The sequence below is a fragment of the Gossypium arboreum genome, chromosome 11 (genome assembly GCF_025698485.1).
Source record: "Gossypium arboreum isolate Shixiya-1 chromosome 11, ASM2569848v2, whole genome shotgun sequence".
In the NCBI taxonomy this organism is placed as follows: domain Eukaryota; kingdom Viridiplantae; phylum Streptophyta; class Magnoliopsida; order Malvales; family Malvaceae; genus Gossypium; species Gossypium arboreum.
In genome coordinates, this window is record NC_069080.1 from 3,505,760 (window position 1) to 3,525,443 (window position 19,684).

The 19,684-nt window shown below is 31.0% G+C and overlaps 4 protein-coding genes across 6 annotated transcripts; 1 reads left to right on the plus strand and 3 right to left on the minus strand.

Moving 5' to 3' along the window:
• Window positions 1–2,737: 2,737 nt before the first annotated feature.
• On the minus strand, window positions 2,738–7,424 carry LOC108476752 (uncharacterized). Of its 2 annotated transcripts, XM_053022348.1 has the most exons (7): window positions 7,139–7,424; window positions 5,627–5,672; window positions 4,550–4,670; window positions 4,011–4,066; window positions 3,569–3,664; window positions 3,231–3,331; window positions 2,738–3,113 (listed from the first exon to the last, which is right to left on the minus strand). In XM_053022348.1, the coding sequence occupies exons 1-7, from the start codon at window positions 7,256–7,258 to the stop codon at window positions 3,057–3,059; spliced, it is 597 nt and encodes a 198-aa protein (XP_052878308.1). In that variant the 5' UTR covers window positions 7,259–7,424; the 3' UTR covers window positions 2,738–3,056. The 2 variants fall into 2 exon arrangements, with proteins under 2 accessions (XP_052878308.1, XP_017634545.1); XM_017779056.2 differs by lacking the exon at window positions 3,569–3,664 and having other exon boundaries at window positions 7,139–7,419.
• A 2,966-nt stretch (window positions 7,425–10,390) lies between these two features.
• On the plus strand, window positions 10,391–13,168 carry LOC108479548 (SNF1-related protein kinase regulatory subunit gamma-1-like). 2 transcript variants are annotated; one of them, XM_017782223.2, is made up of 7 exons: window positions 10,391–10,676; window positions 10,822–11,022; window positions 11,226–11,398; window positions 11,575–11,751; window positions 11,849–12,124; window positions 12,417–12,580; window positions 12,664–13,168. In XM_017782223.2, exons 2-7 carry the CDS (start codon window positions 10,833–10,835, stop codon window positions 12,959–12,961), a joined length of 1,278 nt encoding a protein of 425 aa, XP_017637712.1. In that variant the 5' UTR covers window positions 10,391–10,676; window positions 10,822–10,832; the 3' UTR covers window positions 12,962–13,168. The 2 variants fall into 2 exon arrangements, with proteins under 2 accessions (XP_017637712.1, XP_017637713.1); XM_017782224.2 differs by having other exon boundaries at window positions 10,391–10,633.
• Window positions 13,169–13,405: 237 nt separating this feature from the next.
• Window positions 13,406–14,392, minus strand: LOC108479550 (glucuronoxylan 4-O-methyltransferase 1-like). The gene has a single exon (XM_017782226.2). The coding sequence runs from the start codon at window positions 14,390–14,392 to the stop codon at window positions 13,406–13,408; it is 987 nt and encodes a 328-aa protein (XP_017637715.1).
• Window positions 14,393–14,709: 317 nt separating this feature from the next.
• LOC108479551 (thylakoid lumenal 17.9 kDa protein, chloroplastic) lies at window positions 14,710–15,972 on the minus strand. Its single transcript, XM_053021731.1, has 4 exons — window positions 15,572–15,972; window positions 15,320–15,434; window positions 15,166–15,235; window positions 14,710–15,073 (listed from the first exon to the last, which is right to left on the minus strand). The coding sequence occupies exons 1-4, from the start codon at window positions 15,856–15,858 to the stop codon at window positions 14,853–14,855; spliced, it is 693 nt and encodes a 230-aa protein (XP_052877691.1). The 5' UTR covers window positions 15,859–15,972; the 3' UTR covers window positions 14,710–14,852.
• Window positions 15,973–19,684: the final 3,712 nt, after the last annotated feature.

The window sequence follows — 19,684 nt, forward strand, 5'->3', positions numbered from 1 at the left end:
TAATCAATTTACAAATTAAAAATCCATCAGCTATCGGATTTTAAAAAAGGTTGCTGGCAGGTAGTTTTTGCATTGTCGGCCACTACAACAATACTGCAAACTGAAAATGGGTTTGTTCTTCTTTCCTTTTGACATTTATATTACTAGATTTTATGCAATATGTGATTTACTACTAAAATCTTAATAACAATAAAAAAAGTCAAACCAATTTCTTTAATAGTTAAGATTTTAGGTAGATTTCTGTGATATTTAAGAAAATAAGTCGATTTTAGAGAGAAGATAAAAACGTGTTCAACAAGATGCGTTTTCTGTTTATATGGTTGAAAACGTGTGTTGTAAGATGTGTTTTCACTGCCGCGTCAGATGAAAATGTGTAATATTTATTTTCAATCCATATCATGAGTGTAGTAAATTTTAGTAGTATGTGTATTTGAAATATTTCACATCTAAACATAATGATATTCAAAATAATTAATTGAAATATTTCACCTATAAAAATACTTGAAATATCATAATGTAGATGGAAAAACAATGATATTTGAAATATTTTACATATAAAAATAATAATGATATTTGAAATAATTATTTCATTTTATAATATTAGAAATCACCATACCCATAATATAGGTGGAGAAAATAAATATTTGGCATATAAATATTATATATAAAAAATTATATCTAAAAAATTAGTGGATATTTTTAAAAATAAAATATATTTATCATTAAAAATATTTTATTATTATTTAATTTTACAAATAAAAGAGTTATTAATATAAAAACTTGAAAATAATATATTATTAATTAAAAAAATTGAAGCAATGTGAAATAAAAAATATAAATGTGTTTAAAAGAAGGATCAAAGCTAAGACTCAATGATAAAATCACTATTATTTAATTATCTAACCAAATGAGCTAATGTATTAAAACAATAATTTAAAATAGAAAAAATACTTGAAACAATATGAAATAAAAATGCAAATGTGAGTATGAGAAGAGGAATCACTAGCATTTAACCATTGACTAAAAGAACTGATGTATTAAAAAGTCAAAAAATGTACCCTATAAGACACATTTTTATTTTCTCTCTTCAAAATCGATCTATTTCCATAAATATTTCAGAAAATAACCCATTTCTTTTTTTTTTCATTTTAAACAAATTTAGCCAATTTTTTTAATTCTACAAATAATATAAAATATATTAACACTTGACTTTTATTTACAAATATGAATTTAAATTTTAAAACGATTTTATTTAATCAGCAGCGGAAAATGATTAGTGTAGGTGTACCTTGTTTTATAGAAGAATTGAAATGTGGGTCATTATGAGTACCGAAAACGAATTGCATGGGATGGCATCTGAAATTGAAAGAAGCAGCGCTGTAATTTTGCAGCCGAAATAATAATAGTGGAATTAGGCGGACAGACGATTTGATGATGTTGATGTGACCTTGCACCGACCACTTACTCATTTAGGCCCACATTTGCCATTCCTCCTATCATAGTCAGATCAACCTAACTTCAAACCTTCATATCAATGGGGTATGGACAAGCTTTGCCGCTTCCCACTTTTTGACACTCTCTACTCTGTATCTCCTACTTTAGAACTCTTTATTTTCAATTCAAATCCATCCAAGTGGTTTAATTAAGGATAGATAATTTATATAGTTAAATACATGTTTAAAAGTAATATGAAAAATTTGGAGGAGCATTATCTATTTAGTTAAATACATATTCGAATAAAATACTGTGATTGACGATTAGAGAAAATTCAAATAAAATTTAAATATGATATATATGATGAAACTGAAGACTTATGTCATACTTACATGCAATGAGACTCGAATATGAAATTTAAATTTGGAACCTCCCCCTTAAACAACAATGCCGCAACCTCATTCTTGTATTTATATGTACTTATACTACATTTAAAAAGCTTATTGAGTTATTGTTACTCTTTAACCGAGTCTCAACTTAATTGAGAAGTTATCAAAAACCATTCCTTTTATAAAATAATAAATATTATTACGAGAAATATTTTGTCATTTCAAATAATATAAAATCTAAGAAATGTATGAGATTCAAACCCAAAATACTATAATTTTCAATGTCTTTATTATTTCAACTAATGCTTTATTTGATCATCAAATCAAATTTTTATATATTCATTTTTTTCATAATTTTTCAAGTATACCATAATCTAATATATGATTAAATCACTTTGATTTTCAAGTCACTAAAAACAATTTAACCGGATAATAATTAGCAAAAGTAAATAAAAATCTGAAAATTTAAACTCCTTTCAAAAGATATTATTCCAAGATAAAATCCTCTAGATTTACATTAAATTTTGTACCCTTTAATTGAATACATATTTTTACTTAAAATTTGTTATAACTCTATATATTTATAATATAAAATTCCACCCACCTGATTGATATCTAAAAATCTCACCGATTTGACCTTTTTATTCCGTTTATTAAAAATGCTCGTCAATTGACAAAACTTCAACATTATTTGGATCCAAGGAAAATGATTTCATGTTTGTGTAGATTCATTTGGCTAATAAACTCCATTTGGTAGGCTCGGTTTGTCAGGATTTGTACAGGAAATCCATTTGGTGGGGATCAGTTTGATTGTGTTAAAGATTTGTAGTAGACGATTGCGGGTTAATTATGACATGTAACATGTCAACTCAAAATTATCAAATGTTAAATTAATAACATCACAATCATCATCATTATTATTTTTCTTTAATTAATTTACTTTAATTAAAAGATTAATAATGAAAATCATATTATCTTTTAAGGGAAGATGGCAACTAAATAAAAAAAACAAAAGCAAAACTAAAAAGAAAAAAAAGGACTTGAAAGTGAACACAAATACTAACCCCAAAACGCAAAGGTTCTAGAATTTCTCTTACTCATTATTTTCAGGAAACACTAAGTTTTAAGTAATTCTTCCATTTTGGTGTCACTTTCCTAAGTTACGCAAAAGACAACATGATCGCCTACTTCTCTTTTACCTCTGCCAACGTATACATTGATAGAGCTGCGGCGTCACTCTGACTTCTGTGACGAACCATTTACACATTTCAAGCGAGCAATCAGTTCATCCTGAACAGCAGTAGTGTACAACGGATCATTAAATGCGTCCCGAATATAATACTATTTAGCTAAACATTTAAGGGAGACTAAAGATGGCATCCAAGAAAGCTTTACTAGAGAACATGCCTTCTTTCCCTTGGGAGAAAGTCCTCTTTCCTTAAGAAGGGCACGAAGCCTCTCTACGGTTAAACTATGGTAGTCCTTCTCAGCACGACTGCTTGATCCCTCTGCAAGTTTCTAAGTCATTAGCGGAATTCAAGATGATTACTCTCTGAATAATAAAACCATGAATAATGATTTGAGACAATTTTAACAAGAAAAATCATACACACTCATGCTGAATGACGTGGTTAGATGAAAATGGAATGGCTTCATTCACATTGCATACTGATTTACTAACAAAAACGTGGAAACTCACTAGAAATCAATCAGATAAAAAGATATTTTAAATCTACAAAGCTAACCAGCAATTGTAATCCCGCATTCGTGCTTTGCTACTTTTCCCAAGTGAAGAAACGTCTCAGTATCATAAGCAACACGAATAAGCAAAAGAATCCTGACTTCCAAATTGTGATCAACCAACATAGTGAGATGATAAAAGTTTTGAATCAAGTCAAGAGCATAAAGGACCGACAGATGGGCCAAGACAGACATAAAATACAGAATCTAGTCACTTCTAAAATATTGCATCAATATTAATTACGATTCCATGCAACAACTGCTATTCAAGGTTGAGACTGCATTGAAAAATAAAATCGTTGAATATGTAAAACAAAATACCAACTATGAACTCCGGCAGTGACATTATAGTTTCTTGACAATGTTGACCCATATATTGAACCATGCACATGAATACACACGAGTACCAGTACAAAACATTTATTAACTGACCAGGTTGAGAACTACCTTGTGTATTGGCTTTCTTTGCTGAAGCCTTACTATCCATGACTCTTTCAGCAGCCCTGCAGGAAAAAGAACGGCAGGCATCAAACAATCTACCCTAGTCATCGAGCATGATTGCATGCAATAAGATGCAAGTGCAATAATAGCACATCATGCAATCCATGTGATCCGCTACAAACAGCAGGCTGAACAAAGTTACAAAAAGATGGTTACATCTTGATGTTACACATGACTAAATGAGGGTTAACACTGAATCTAAGACAATTAACATACACACACAAGCTGGTTGAGTCTTAACTCGATTGACATCGCATTGTTGCTAGTGCAGGAGGACATGGATTTGAGTGCATTGAAGCACATTATCCTCCTATTTAAGGGTTGGGGAGAGGCTATGGGTAGTTCTAGGAATTGTATCAAAAAAAGCAAATATGATAAAATCCTATAATGAAATTAATGTTAAAAAAAAAAAAAAGACGTACACACACAATAAATAGTAACAAGACATCTAAACATCATTCACCCAAGAAAGAAGAACTCATTACCTCTTTCTAGGACCCTCAGCTGCAGCTTTCACATCCTTTGAACTGGAATCACCATTCTTGTCATTAAGCATGAGCGATCTAATAAGTATGTTCTGTTGGTTTGTCTTTATGTGCTGGCTCTCTGGACATACAAGAGAAAGAAGATTATCTAGCTTATCAATAAGAACAAATCTCACAACTATTTCTTGTACTAGTGCAGCTCTTCTCGGGAATGAACAAGATAACCAACAGAAAAATGTGCATATTAATATTATAAACAAGACGATTATAGCATAGGTTTCAGACGTTTGCTCTACTTCCTTACATTTATCAAGTATAAAACATGAACTGGTAACAGATAAATAAAAATAGAAACAAAATAGCAATTTAACTACCACTCAACACTGATCATATGTCCATATAATTAATAGATACGCGAGTAAGTTGAAGTTCAGAATAAAGATTTAGGCCGTCAAAATCATATCCTTAAAATACATTATATTATCTTGCACATGCTTCAAATTAGGAAAATTTTAGGCTCCCAAACTGTTGCAATGAGTTCTATAGCTTAAATTTTGCAGTGAATTTTTAAATCACTTTCCTGTTAATTATTTTCAGAAAATAGGTGAGCTTCAAGAATACATGTTGATTATAACTTAATTCAGTAAAACAAGAGTAACCCATTAAAAAATGGCAGAAACGATGGCAGCATAGGTAGCTGGCACAAAAGTTCAATTAATAGTATGCCTTACAAATTGTTTTTTCAATAACAATATCTGATTAAGCCTCTCTTACAGAAACTAGAATGCACGTTGGCAGAAGGCTGCCTAGAGCTTCCCCAAAAGCAGGTGTTGCACAAATAAATTTTTAAGACCTTTAGTGAATCAAAAGTCCCAATTTTAAGGGCAATTTTAATTAGAGATATATACACTTAAGACCCTGAACATTAAGATGGAAGTAAAGCATTAACAACAGTAAGTAATGATTCTCAAGTCGAACAAGAAGACATTGATGGGACGGTCATGCATAAGTTTAAAATAAATAAAATTTAATTTCAAAAGTATTGGAAGTCCCTAATAAGTTTAAGTCTACAGCCACCTGGTGGAGAAGTGTTGTGCTCGCAAATATAAACTCGCATCCCCCCCTGCAGAATTTTGCAATATAAGCGACATTTTTGTACAAAATGACATGCTCTTCATGCATTGACAGGGCTAAAAAATTATCAGTTCAAAATAAATAAATAAATAAATAAGCAGAAAAAAGAATTATGCCGAGAAATAAAACAATCAAATGAAAAAGACTATACTAGTTAAAAAGATCCAAAGATGCATTACACATCAAAGAAGCTTATCAGCAGCAATATAGGTGACTGCAATAATTTGGCTAAACAACCCAACCAGTTTCCCTCTAACTAAGTTGACTCGTTCTTTAACCAAATGAGAAACTCTTCTGAGCTTGTTTCCTGATAAGAAAGGTGCAGTATATGAATGTAATTGAATAACAGATTGTACTTTCTTTTTTTCAGGGAGACTCCTTGAAAGAAATAGCATGGAGTAATTAGAAAGTTACAAGAAAGGGAGCTGCTGAATAGGCTGGCTCATAAATCAGATGCTTGCTTAAATATGCAAACAAAAGCAGGTAGAAAGAAACAGGCCAAATGGGTACAAACTTCCAGCATCCTGGCCATGCGAAACAAATTGGTATAATGATATAGACAGACTACAGAAGGCTATTATTTGAGAAGTGACTTGACCCCATTGAAATACAGACACAAGGGGAAACTGCTCTAGTTTGAAGAGTAGCAAAGGCAAAACAAAGACCATAACATGTCCACAATCCTAGAACCATCGAAGAGAAACCCCATGGTGAAACCGGCCATATCCTATGCCTTCGTTACTTAACACATGCCATGAACAATTTAAGTGAAGGAATAAAGGTTATGCTATATAAAATGCATATATGCAAATGGAAACATGCTTACAAGGGAATGCTAAGCAGGTAACATAACGTTATGTTTGGTCAGTAAATTCAAGAGTTTGGTAGCCTAAAAATACTGGAAATTATTCCAAGATGAAAATAAGGCCCCTAAAATATTTACTAAGGACAGTCCAAAATGGTTAATCCCAAATAGATCAGACTTTAATGACATCTCTATAAACAAACCCTGGTTCTGTATCAAAACCGTGTGTTTTACTAATAAAGCATCTTCGTTAACTCAAATAACAGTTTTCTCTCTACTTTCCAAGTAAATTTTCTCACTGTAAAACCCTAGTAAACCATTCATCAGACAAAAACATACAAATGCGGATGTATTCTAAAAGAAACACATTAATTAGATATCCTAAAACCTCGAATTTGAACCCTAAAATGTTTTTTTTTTCTTTTTCATTGTTGCTAAAATTAAACGATCCAAAGTGAATCATAACTATTTCCTTCACTCCGGATTCAGTAAAACTACTTTACTTCAACAAGCAGTTCTACACTTCTTTGACTTGTCACAATTATGCGCGACGAAGCACAGAAAACAACATATAATGGCACGAACAAAGATTAAAATTAAACGGAATGAAATGAAATTAATTAAAGAAAAAAGAGAACAAAAAATGCCACCAGATTGGAGGAGATGACGGTGGAGGAGAGGTGGCCGCGAGACGGAAGGTTGAAGAGGAACTTGGAAGCGCCGGAAGACTTTTGATCATCATCAAATAGCTGAGAAGAGGAGCCCTCCATTGGCCTTTACAAAAACCCTCACCCCAATTACTTTTTTTTTCTTTTCGAGTGATAAAAGGAAAATTAAAAATAAAATAAGACGGGGAAGAAATAAGTAGAAGAAGAAGGAATATGAAAAGTCGGAAAAGCCCAGCCACTACTTTCTTTTCCCGCTATATATCGGGATTTTTCCCTCTAATAATGTGATTTGTGTACGAGGAGTTTTAGTTTAAAGGATAAGCTCTATTCATTATAATTAAATTATGAGTTAATTTAAAAAAATTATAGATAGTCAAAAATTTTATTTAACCTATTAAACCTATTAGGTTATTAAAATTATTATTGTATGGCTTTATCTATTTACACCACTTTTTTTAATTGAAAACTCTCTATATATCCCTCGTCTCCTATAGAAACAACTTTTAAAATTATGAATTTGCAAACTAAAATCTAAACAATTTTCTTTTTCGATCTTCAACATTGATTGTCACATCGACTTGGATCTAATGTACGTTTTTCTACTAGTCGACGGGTATTAATCTATTATATCGATCGTCGAATTGTCATTTAGAGCTCACTAGCTGGGCATTTTAAAAAAAAAAACTTAACAGCCTAGTAGTTTAAATAAAAAAATTTAAATTGTTTAGCGACTTAAATAAAAATTTTTAAATTGTTCAACGATAATTTTGTAACTTTTAAAAATTAAATTACCAAGAACGTAATCATATTAATAATTTAGTGACATTAAATATATTTTACTCTAGTCTAAATTTTGTTCTAGATTTAAGTCTTATTGCATGTGAGTTTCATATTTATATATTTTAATTATCAATTTGTAAGTTTGTAGTTTGTAATAATTTAATTTTAATTATCTGAAATTGTAATGCGTATCGATTATGATACGTAATTGTATTTTTTTTAAAAAGTCATAAGTTCTTTGAATTCACTAAATTTTTTAATTTAATTTGATCTTCTCGAGTTAAAATCAATTAGAGTTAAAATTAATTAGTTTAAGTTATTGTGTAAGTCGAACTTTATTTGTTTGGATTATTTAAGTAAGCTAAACTTTCGCACACTTTATGTTTAATTTATGTGACTCATTTTTTTAACACAATGTTTAAAACTATTTATAGTCCCTTCCAATCTATAAATAGGAGAATAATGCGTTTCAGTGCACTTGAATCCACGTTCTCTTACATTGACAACAATATCCATGACAATCGAACTAAAACTCAATCAACATGTTCCTCGTATTTTTAGTATAATATATATGCTTTTAATTAGTATTAAAAATCTCAATTTAGAGTCAAATTCGAACTTCATCATGAAAAACTTTAATCTTTTAGAAAATTTTAATCCAGCCTTAAATTTTGGAAATTTTCATTAAGATTCTCAAACTTTTTGGAGACCCTTATTAAGCCCATTAAAGATTTTAAAATTTTTAATTGGGACTTCAAAATTTTAAGATTTCTCATAAAACTCCTTAGAAGTTCTAAAATTTTAATAAAACCTAAAAAAGTTTGAAAATTATAATTAAACTCTTAAACTTAGTGTCTGTCTAGATCCCCCTTATTTAAAGTTGTTCACAACAATTGGGATTATTTTTGTTTGGTTATTTTGTACCGTTTTGATTTATGTTCAATTTATTAATTTTAAAGTCCAATAAATATAATTTGAATCATAAGAAGTACTTTAGTAAGAAAGGAGGATGGAGTTTTAACTCTACCTTATATTATTTGTTACCCATTAAATCTTGATGAGTAATTTTATCTCGTACCTCATCAACAGGAGCATTTGAGTATTTATATTAACAATTCACAATCTGATCCCACTATTTTGTCTTGATTCCGTTGTTTTTAGAACTAACATTTTGTGCGGGCTCCAGGCTTACTAGACACATGTTTCGTCCTGGGCTGCTTGCAGTGTATGCGGTCCTCTTTATTCTTAGGACTGAAGCCCGCTTGACATGTGTTTTACTTTGGGTTACTTGCAAAACACATGGTCTCCCTTCTATGAGCACCTAGGGTATATGCGGACTAGGGCCGCGATCCTCACTCGATTCTTGCGAATTAGATTCTTGAGCTCGCCTTGCGAGCTAGATTAGCAAACTCCCCTATTGTCCGCTCATGGTACTCCTTTGCCATCCTCTGGTGGTTCGCCTCATACTTAATCATTTGGTGGGACCTATTCAATTCACGGGTAGTTGACCCAAATTTTATCTAGGACTCGAATTGATGACCACTGATGTATAATAAATCCCATATGTTCATCAACTATTTCTTCTACCATCCCTACAATCTTCAAAACCTCAGCGCATGTCTATCACATAAAAAACAATAAATTAATATATATCTTATAACAAATTCTAAAAAGTTTAGAAATTAACTCTTATTTAACCCCTGTACTTTTCATGTACTTGAAGAAAAAAAGTATGTCAAATTGGTACTTCAATTTTCTGTAGTCCACGCTTTAACCAAAAGAAACTAACCTCTAATAATTTTCATTTGAGATTTCATGGACCGGACTGAATCTGGCCCATAAACGACTAAATTAAAGTATCAAGGAGTATAAGCTAGTCTACTTATAATAAAGTAGCGTCACATAGTGTTATATAATGCTATGTTAGGAATGGATAGACATGATACAAAACTAGGAATAATTGAGCAAAGATCCAATAAAATCTACTAATCTGTTGATATATTAAAATTTCATTCCATATTTAAGGTTGTAAATGAACAGCATTCAATAAATATAAATATTTATATAAACTTATGCCTTAACAAGTACATCCAGAATAAAAATATCATAAAAAATTGTACTAGATTTTTTTTCTTTTACTTAAAAATAAATAAATAAATTATTATACATTTGATTAAAGGTTAAGTTTAAAATTTTATTATTTTATACTTTTACAAAAGAATATGATTAATAGAATAATTTGAAAATGACACTTAAGATACCATATATATACATATATATATATCATATTGATATATAAAAATTAATTTACTTTTTAATTTACAATTATTAATTAATTTATTTATTTTAAAATAAAAATAAAATGCAATCATTGAGACTAACTTCATAATAATTTTAGATAAGAGTCAGAGTCGCCATCAAAAATATGTCAGCAAATTCAGGTATCCTTATCAGCAAAACCAGGTGTCGTCAAAACCCGAGTGCGCAAATTACTCCTGGGCTCACACTAGAGTGGCCGCCATTAAAAACCGGATGGATAAGACCGCCTATTCCGGTTTCTTCCTTACAATAAAACCAACAATACAAAAGTAAAGTTTGTCTTGACCAGACAACATTTTCAGTTTATCACCTCTCAATTACACCACATCACTCACCGTCCACGTGCCCCGACAACTTTGTCAAAAACCCTAGTTAACGGTCTGATCAAATCATTGTTCCATCCATTACACAGTACTTAAAAGTAAACCCTGTTTGTTTTGTCTTCAGTTATTTATGTCCAATTGTTGAATGATTCAAGTTATCGGCTTTCTGAACTTTTAGTTACATATAGAAACAAGGGTCGCAAAGAGAGAAAGACAGTGAAGTTTCTTTTTGTGTTTTTTCAGTATCGTTGAAGATGGCGAGTTTGCAATTGAGGCGAGAGAGTAGCATGGATCAGCAAGAGAGTCCGAGGAGTCCAGAGGCAAAGCTTGGAATGAAAGTGGAGGATCTATGGGGTGTTCAAGAACCAAAGCTTAGTCCTAATGAAAAGCTCAACGCTTGCTTTGAGAGCATTCCTGTCTCTGCTTTCCCTCTTGCTCCTCAAGGTCTGTTTTGATTGTCTCGATGCCTTTGATCATGCTATTTTCGTTTTGGGTTATGTTTGTCTGCTTCGGTTGGCTGCCAGATTTTGTTAATTTTCCCCCTATTTTGCGGTGTGGGGTTGATGAGTATATGTTATGGTATTAACTTTGTAATGTTTAAGGTTGATCTTAGTTTTGGTTAAGACGAAGTGAGATTCTGTTTGCAGGGATTGAGATAAAATCGGATGCTAGTTTAGCAGAGGCTGTTCAAATACTGGCTCAAAACAAGATTCTTAGCGCACCAGTTGTTGATGTTAATGCCCCTGAGGATGCAACCTGGATTGACAGATACATTGGCATTGTAGAGTTCGCTGGAATTGCTATATGGATTTTGCAACAGGTCGAAAAATCAAACCCAATATATATGATCTGTTTGTTTTTTTCTGCCCAAGAGGATAATTGCTAATGGACATCTTTTGTTGTTAGGTTGTAGTAGTTTATGTTAATGTAACTTGGGTGTGAGTGTAGATTAAGGGTATGCGTTTGACATGAGTAAAAATTTCCACCATTTTTCAGTCAGAACCACCTTCACCTAGAAGCCCTTCATCTCCCAGTGGAACTTATTTCGCGGTATCTATTAATGGAATGACCTCTGCTGTGGGACTCGGAACTTTAGGCCCCGAAGATGCTTCGATTACTTCGGGAGACTTTTTCGAGGCTCTAACGTCCTCCAAGTTTTACAAGAACACTAAGGTGGTATTTCTAAATCTCTATTAGAGAACAGCTTCCTACATCTTGAATTCTCTCTTTCTTAGACGTACCGGTGTTGTTAACTGGTGATAGCATACAGGTTCGCGATATCTCGGGGACGTTCCGTTGGGCACCATTCCTTGCTTTGCAAAAATCGAACTCATTTTTGACTATGTTGTTACTGCTTTCTAAATATAAAATGAAGAGTGTTCCAGTAGTTGATCTCGGTGATGGAAAGATCAATAACATCATCACGCAGTCAGCTGTCATTCACATGTTAGCTGAATGCACCGGGTTTCACTGGTTTGAAAGCTGGGGAACTAAGAAACTTTCAGAGATCGGTCTTCCCACAATGTCACCTAAGGAAATTATCAAAGTGAGTAGCTGTTATCTGTTTAAGTTTTTCGTTTTCATCGATTCGAGGCTTTTCATTTCCATTGCCATGACTCTTGCGATGCTTTATCGAATGTCTTAATGAAATTGCACACCTTATACATTGCAAATTAAGGCTCATAATTATGTTGCTCAAACTTGAGTGTGAGTGCCGAATCTGGGCTTTGTCCAGTAGCAATTGCCTTGCATTTCTAGCAATCTTCCTCATAGCTTGCCTTCAACTAAACCTACTCTTTAGCAAGCGATATGTTAGTGAATCCCTCTTTGTATATCAGGTACACGAGGATCAACCGGTTCTTCAAGCATTTAAGTTAATGAGGAAAAATAGAATCGGAGGCGTACCGGTAGTTGAAAGTGGAGGAAAAAAAGCTATCGGTAACATAAGCCTTAGAGATGTACAGTTCCTTCTAACTGCACCAGAGATCTACCGCGATTACAGGTTTATGATGATTGATTTGAAAGCTTCAATTTCATATCAGATATATATTTTGTGTTCTGAATTAAGTCCTCTTGATTGCATAGATCTATCACGGCGAAGAACTTCTTGATAGCAGTTAAAAACTACTTGGAGAAACACGACAAGAGATCGCCGATGTTAAGCGGCACGGTTACTTGCAAGAGAGATAAAACCATCAAGGAATTGATCCAGACGCTCGACTCAGAAAAGATCCATCGTATGTATGTAGTGGACGATGACGGGAATTTGGAAGGAGTAATAACACTTAGAGACATCATATCGAGGTTAGTGCACGAACCTCACGGGTACTTTGGTGATTTCTTCGACGGTGTGTTGCCTTTACCGGAGAACTGTCGGGTTTAAAAGTAATCAAAAACGCTAGATGCCTTCCATTTTTCTTTGTGGTTCTGCTTTTCGGATTTCTGACGTCGAGACTAATCGGAGATGCAGATTGTAACACAGGCGAGAAAGCCTGTTGTACTTAATCAGGCTTGACATGTTCCCATTTCTGTAAATTTTTGGTGTATTAATGAAACTCAAAAGCTTGAACTTTCTCTGTTGCAATCTTAATACGTGCCCATCTAGTTTTCTTCTTGAAATGAAATTGTAAAGCAAAAACAAGTAGAAAAAAAGAATATTATATTTGGTAAAATTGCAGGTATAGGTCTTAAGTCCACCTGAATTTAATTTAAGTATAAGCGTTGAATATGAGTTTGAATTAACCGAAAACATTTCAGTAACCCGAGATTAGATCATGTTTTCTAACAAAGAAGACATCTCAAAAACAGACAATAAAAAAACATATCATTAGATGGATCCGCCATTAACAACTGTCTCAGAAGAGCAAAAGCTTGTAGAATTCGATTGATGGACAGGTATTCTAAAAACCCAGAGTTTCCCTTTAGCAGAGACCAAGTTTTGTTCGCAGAAGAATTCCCAAGAAAACCATTTTTCAATCGTCCGATGAACATCGTGAACTACAACGTCAGTCGTCGTCTTCTTCCCAATCCCATCAGTTCTTGCCAACATGCCGGCAGTGTAGATAGTTGGCATCCTCCCTGGTGCTTCCGGCGTGTCCCCGATCGGCCCGTCCACAACCACAACATCCCATTTAAGCTTATAAACGTCTTCTGGTAAGTTTCTCAATGCCAATTTGCAATTCGATTGATTCAACAGATTTGTGGTGGGAGAACAAGCAGGATTTTTCCTTGCATGTTTGAGCAAATTGTATGCTTTTTTAGCTGGTATCTGATACTTGACGTTATAAATTCGAGTTCCATTAAAATCAGCTTTGATTTCATTTATCTTCAAAGGATCATCCTCGAGAAAAACAGTGATTCCTCCTGCGTTTATTGATGAAAGATTGTAATACTGTGATTGAAGACCGAAAACAAGGAGATTACAAGGCGCTTTACGTGTAACAAGTTTCGAAAGAACCATGAATTCCTTTGGGGTGAGAAGGGTTGCATTGGCAGTGGTGGCAGCAGGGGTGGGTTCATGTCGGCCACCAGACTCGGAATCCACCACTGGAGTTGCATTTGATAGAAAATTACTGCATTCCGATGAACACTCCGGAGATGAAGAATGTGAAGCAATCATTGCTATTTTAAGAAGTCTGAGAATTGAAAGACATGAAAGGACGAGAACAAGCAAAGGCAGTAGTTTTTTCCCATGGAATTTCATCCTTCTAGCTGTTCCGCCATGTTTGGGGCTTGAACCTGAGCCTCCGCCATTACATAACAGAACCGAAGGGCCAATCTGAAAGGCACCATCATGAGAGACTTGTGGAGGCATTTTCTTCTTTTTTTTCTCAGCACCTTACAGGCGATACTATCACATTTCCTTGCCAGGATAATTATGGGGTTTTAGAAAAATTCACAATCAAACACTTTTACGTGGGCTACATTGATTTATTGTTATGGAACCAATCATGTTGAGTGAAGAAGAAGAAATGTTCTTTTGCTTTTGTTTCAAGCAGTGTCACCTAATTGCTGCGGTTCAAACGTTGATGTTTTAGCAACTAAAAAGCAATACTCAATCTGTATAAAACAAAGAAAAAAACCTAAGGGTTTGGTGCTCTTTTTAATCATTTTTGAAGAAACAGGCAAAGCTTAGGGAATTTGTTTGATTGGATCATGATTGTAGTTTTAACTGTTTACAGTTTGTTGCTTCATCACTTTCAACCTAAGAAAAATATTACCACTATGAAGATACAGAGAAAAATATTACACATTCAAAAAGCAATGAATATGGGCTATTCCATGGAATCAAAACTTGGAACATACCAGCCTAACTGGTCAACGATCTTCTTCAACCTCTCAAGCTGTCCCTTTGAATCACCAATTGCTGTTGTGAAAGGGTAAATATAGGTCACTTTCATGGCCATTGACCTGTAAGTAACAACATCCCCTTTCACTAAAAACTCCATTACATCAGGACCAAACCCTCCATCTACCTCAGCTTGTATATATTTCCCTGAATTTGTTTCAGTTTCATATCATATCAGTCTAAACCCTAAACGAAGATATGAACAGCAACCCCCCAAATGCCAATTTATGTCTACTTACCATTTGGGGTATCTTCAACAACCTCAATCTTGGCATTCTTCTGAGTTTTTAAAATCGCTTCTTGCAGTTCCTGCAAATGAAGCAATGCTCTCAAAAGCCAAACCAAACATGAAATTACTTTCACATTACAAAAACATAATTGTTTTCTCGAAACCTGAACTGCATTCTCTTTAGAAGTCTCAGGAACAACCCATGGAAAGGCAAAAGATGATGACTTTGCATTGGTTGAAACACAACCTGGATTTGTTGAAGGGCAAGGCCTAATTTTCCTGTCATCACTCATCACCATCAAGAAAACAATTAAAACATTAACCAACCACACACACACACACACACACACGTACGTACGTACATTAGCTTAATTCAAACCAAATAAACAAAAAAGGGAGGGTTTTTTAAAACAGACCCATCTTCAAGTCCAAGTTGCAAGAACTTGGACTGAGTAAAAGGGGTGGTGGTGAGAGGAGCTTGAGGGGAAGATTGAGAGGTGAGAGATGGAATGGCTAATGAAGGAAGTGGGGAGTTTAAGGTTAAAGTGAGAGCTAGAGAGAGGAATTTAGAGAAAAGAATGGGTTTGGGTTTTGGGTTAGGGTTGTTGGGGATTTGAATTTGAGGTTGAGAGATCGATGATTGTTTGGAAGGGGAAGGGAATGGAGGAACAAGATGAAGCTGAGCAATTAGAGTATTTGTCATGGCTTAAGCCCCCACCTCCTTTTTTTTTTCTGTTATCCTTTGTTCTCTCCCTCGCTCACATATTCAAGCTTCTGTCTCTGGCTCTCCTTCTCTCATTACACCTTATAAAAACGCACCGTTTTGACTTCTTTCAATGTTTCATTAAAAAGGAAATAAAAAGAAAAATATATATGATGAGTTTAAAATTTTACTGGAATCAATAGTTTTAAATAAGTTGTTATCGATAATTATTGATAGAGTTGAAAAATATTAAATTATATAAAAATTACTAACGAATTAATTGAAGTGACATATCTATCGATATAATTAGATGTACATTGAATTAATATAATATAAATAATATTTGATGATTGTTAATGTATAAGTGTCTTCTATTATTTTTATGTTTTATTCAATAATGTGTACACTTATATTACATCAAATATTTTGCTAATAAAAAACACTTATAAAATTTTAAACTCTTCTATAGAATTTAATATTTTAATAAATTAATTAAAATTTTAAATTCTACATAATTTTGAGAGCTTCATTTTAGTACATTGAGAATAGGATAATTTCATTTTAAAACAGAGATTATCACATATATGCCTTAATGAATTCAAGTTATCACACGGGCATAATTAAAGGGGTTGGTAGGGCCTTGGTCCCCTAAAATGAAAAATTATTTATTTTGAATCTCTTAAAATTATAAAATTTTAATTTATTCCTTCAAAATAATAAATATATAAGTTATTAAAATTACAATTTAATTTTACCTCGTCTAAAAATCTTTTTATCTTCACTCTTATTATCACACTAACCACACTTAAAATTGTCAATAATTCAACAAACAATATATGAGGTAAGTTTAGGTGTACACCTCTAATACAGTTTAATTGTAAAAAAAAACGTAAAATTTCAATAATCAAAAGGAAAAGAAATAAACATTTTATGTAAGAATTAGATAAAATTTGTTCTAAAATAATAAATTTATTAGGCTTTTTATAAAATTAACCCTAAAAATAAATTAATTATCAAAATAACCTACCCTTTTAATTATGTACAAAAAGTAACCTATTTTCTATAGTAAAAAGTGGTGGAGCCATATGATATGGCGCCACCACTTTGCCACGTCAGTCAGGGTATTAAAAAATTTATTTTTTAGTGAAGCCATGTTGAATGGCGGTATAAAATATTAGGGAAATACTAAAAAAATCTGAAAAAATGAGGGACTTAAAAAAAATTTTATTTTTGGGTGGAGCCATTCTAAATGGCGCCACCACTTTTCTGATTTGTCAGGTTTTTATATTTTTTTTACTTTTTTTACTTTTTACTTTTTTCTTATATTTTGTCTCTTTCTTGGATTTTTTCTTTTTAAGTTTTATATTATTTTCCTAATTTATTTTGTTTATTTAATTTATATTATTAATTTTAAAAATTTGTAATATATATTTAAAATGTTTTATAATATTTTTTAAAATTTTAATTATTATTTTAAAAATATTTTTAAATTTATATATATATTTGTGAAATTAATTTTTATAAATTTTAAAATGCATTTTCAAATTAATTTTGAAATTATTAGTTTTATAATATTTGAAATGTATGTTTAATATTTTATTAATTTACATACAATTTTAAATATTATTTTAAATTCTTTTTATCATTAGGTATATATATTTAAATTTTAAAGTTTAAATTAAAATATATATATATTTATTATAACTAATCACATCATGTCATTGATGTGACTATTAATAAATTTAAATATAAATATATATTTTTGACTTTTTTATTGTTTTGTTTTTTCTTTTATGTTTAATTATTATTATTAACTTTAAAAATTTGAAATATTTTATTAATATATATATTTGTAAATTTTAGATATGTATTTTGAGATTATTTTTTAAATTTTAAATACAATTTTAAATACATTTAAAAATTATAATTTTTAATAATATAAGAAATCATAATATTTTAAATATTTTTTAAAATTTTGTCTTTTTCCTATTTTTTTACTTTTTGAAATTTTATGTTTTTTCTTATTTTATTTTGTTTATTTATTTTATTATTAATTTTAAAAATTTTGTAATGTATATTTAAAATGTTTTATAATATATTTTTACAATTTTAAATATTATTTTTAAATTCTTTTTTAACATTAGATATATGTATTTAAATTTTAAAGTTTAAATTAAAATATATATATTTATTATAACTTGTCACATCATGTCAGTAATGTAACTATTAATAAATTTAAATATAAATATAAATTTTAAAAATATATATTAAATATATATTTTTATTTTGACTCTTTTTTGTTTTGTTTTTTAAAAAAATTTGTTATATATATGGGTGGGGCTTGATCCTTGTATAGATGAAGAAGTTGAGTGAGGAAAAAAAAAGTACGTTTGTTAAAATTTTATTTTTTATTTTTATATTTTATAGTTAATGTAATATAATAAATAATTGTATTGTATGTTTTTTTTTATATTATACTGATTTGAAGATGTTTTCGGAGCAAATACGGATCACACTTCATCGATGATCGATTTAAACAGTAAAATTTATTATAAATTAAAAAAATTTGGTTTAGTTTCCTAATTTTTTTTGCTAATCGCTACTCTGTTGAATATGTTTTGACCGCTTTAAAATACTTATCTCTAATTAGTTGTTATTTAACTTCATTGAACATTTTAGATTATTAATTTGATTATACTTTGTAATACTTTATTTTTGTTATAATTGATTTAGATATACATTATTTGTAATTGTATTAGTATACTTTTAAAAAAAGTTAGTAGCACTCACCTCCAAACATCTAATTTAATCACACAAATTATAATAGAATAGATATATTATAAAAATAAATTAGGATATTTTCATTTTTTTAAATAACTACCCTTAAAATTGACTTACTTAAAACTTTACTCTATTTTTACTAATTTCATACTTAATTTATTAGACGGTGTGTAGGGATTAATACATAAAACTATTACTTGACGAGCTCGATTTATGAAAAAAATTCTTTTAATTTTAATATATATATATATATATATATATATTATTAAAACAATAAGAATAAAAGTGAATATATTTGATTATTTACTAGTTAATTTATAAATAACTAGAAAACATAAGTATTTGTTTAAAAATACTTTATGTTTTTAAATTTTATCATATAAAAAATATTAGTATTCCTTGAAAAATAATTTTTCGCTATTATTCACTTTAAAATTTGAATAAGATATCATAAAATTTTAAAATTAGAAATATATACGTATTGTAGCCATTGGTGTCAAATTGAACTTGCTTGAACCAATCATTTTCTCTTGGGTTGCTGTAATACCCCTACCCGTATTCATTGCCGGAATAGGGTACGAGGCATTACCGGAGTTTACGAATTAATTTTTTTTATATTCAATATAGCCCCTTTATAAATATCTAACATTCCCTGCAATATTAAATCGAGACCAATCCACATCAACCAAATCAATTCAACATATTTTCAAGATAAATTCATGCATATTTATAAGATAACGTCATCACATATCTAAAACCAGGTTTGTTAACCATACTAATGGCTAACTTTACATTCATTTCACGTTAACATTTACTTTGTTAGCTTATACATGCCATTGATTTCCAAAATAAAGTTTCTTTATATACCGAAATCCTGAGGTTGACAGTGTGATGTGTCTCCACCAAATCCGACCTCCGAGCTCTTAACACTACAAAAGCAGGGAAAAGGAACGGGTAAGCACTTCGTGCTTAGTAAGCTCATGTAACAAGAATTATACATACCTAATATTTTCAATACAATATAATAAACATCCATATATCCATT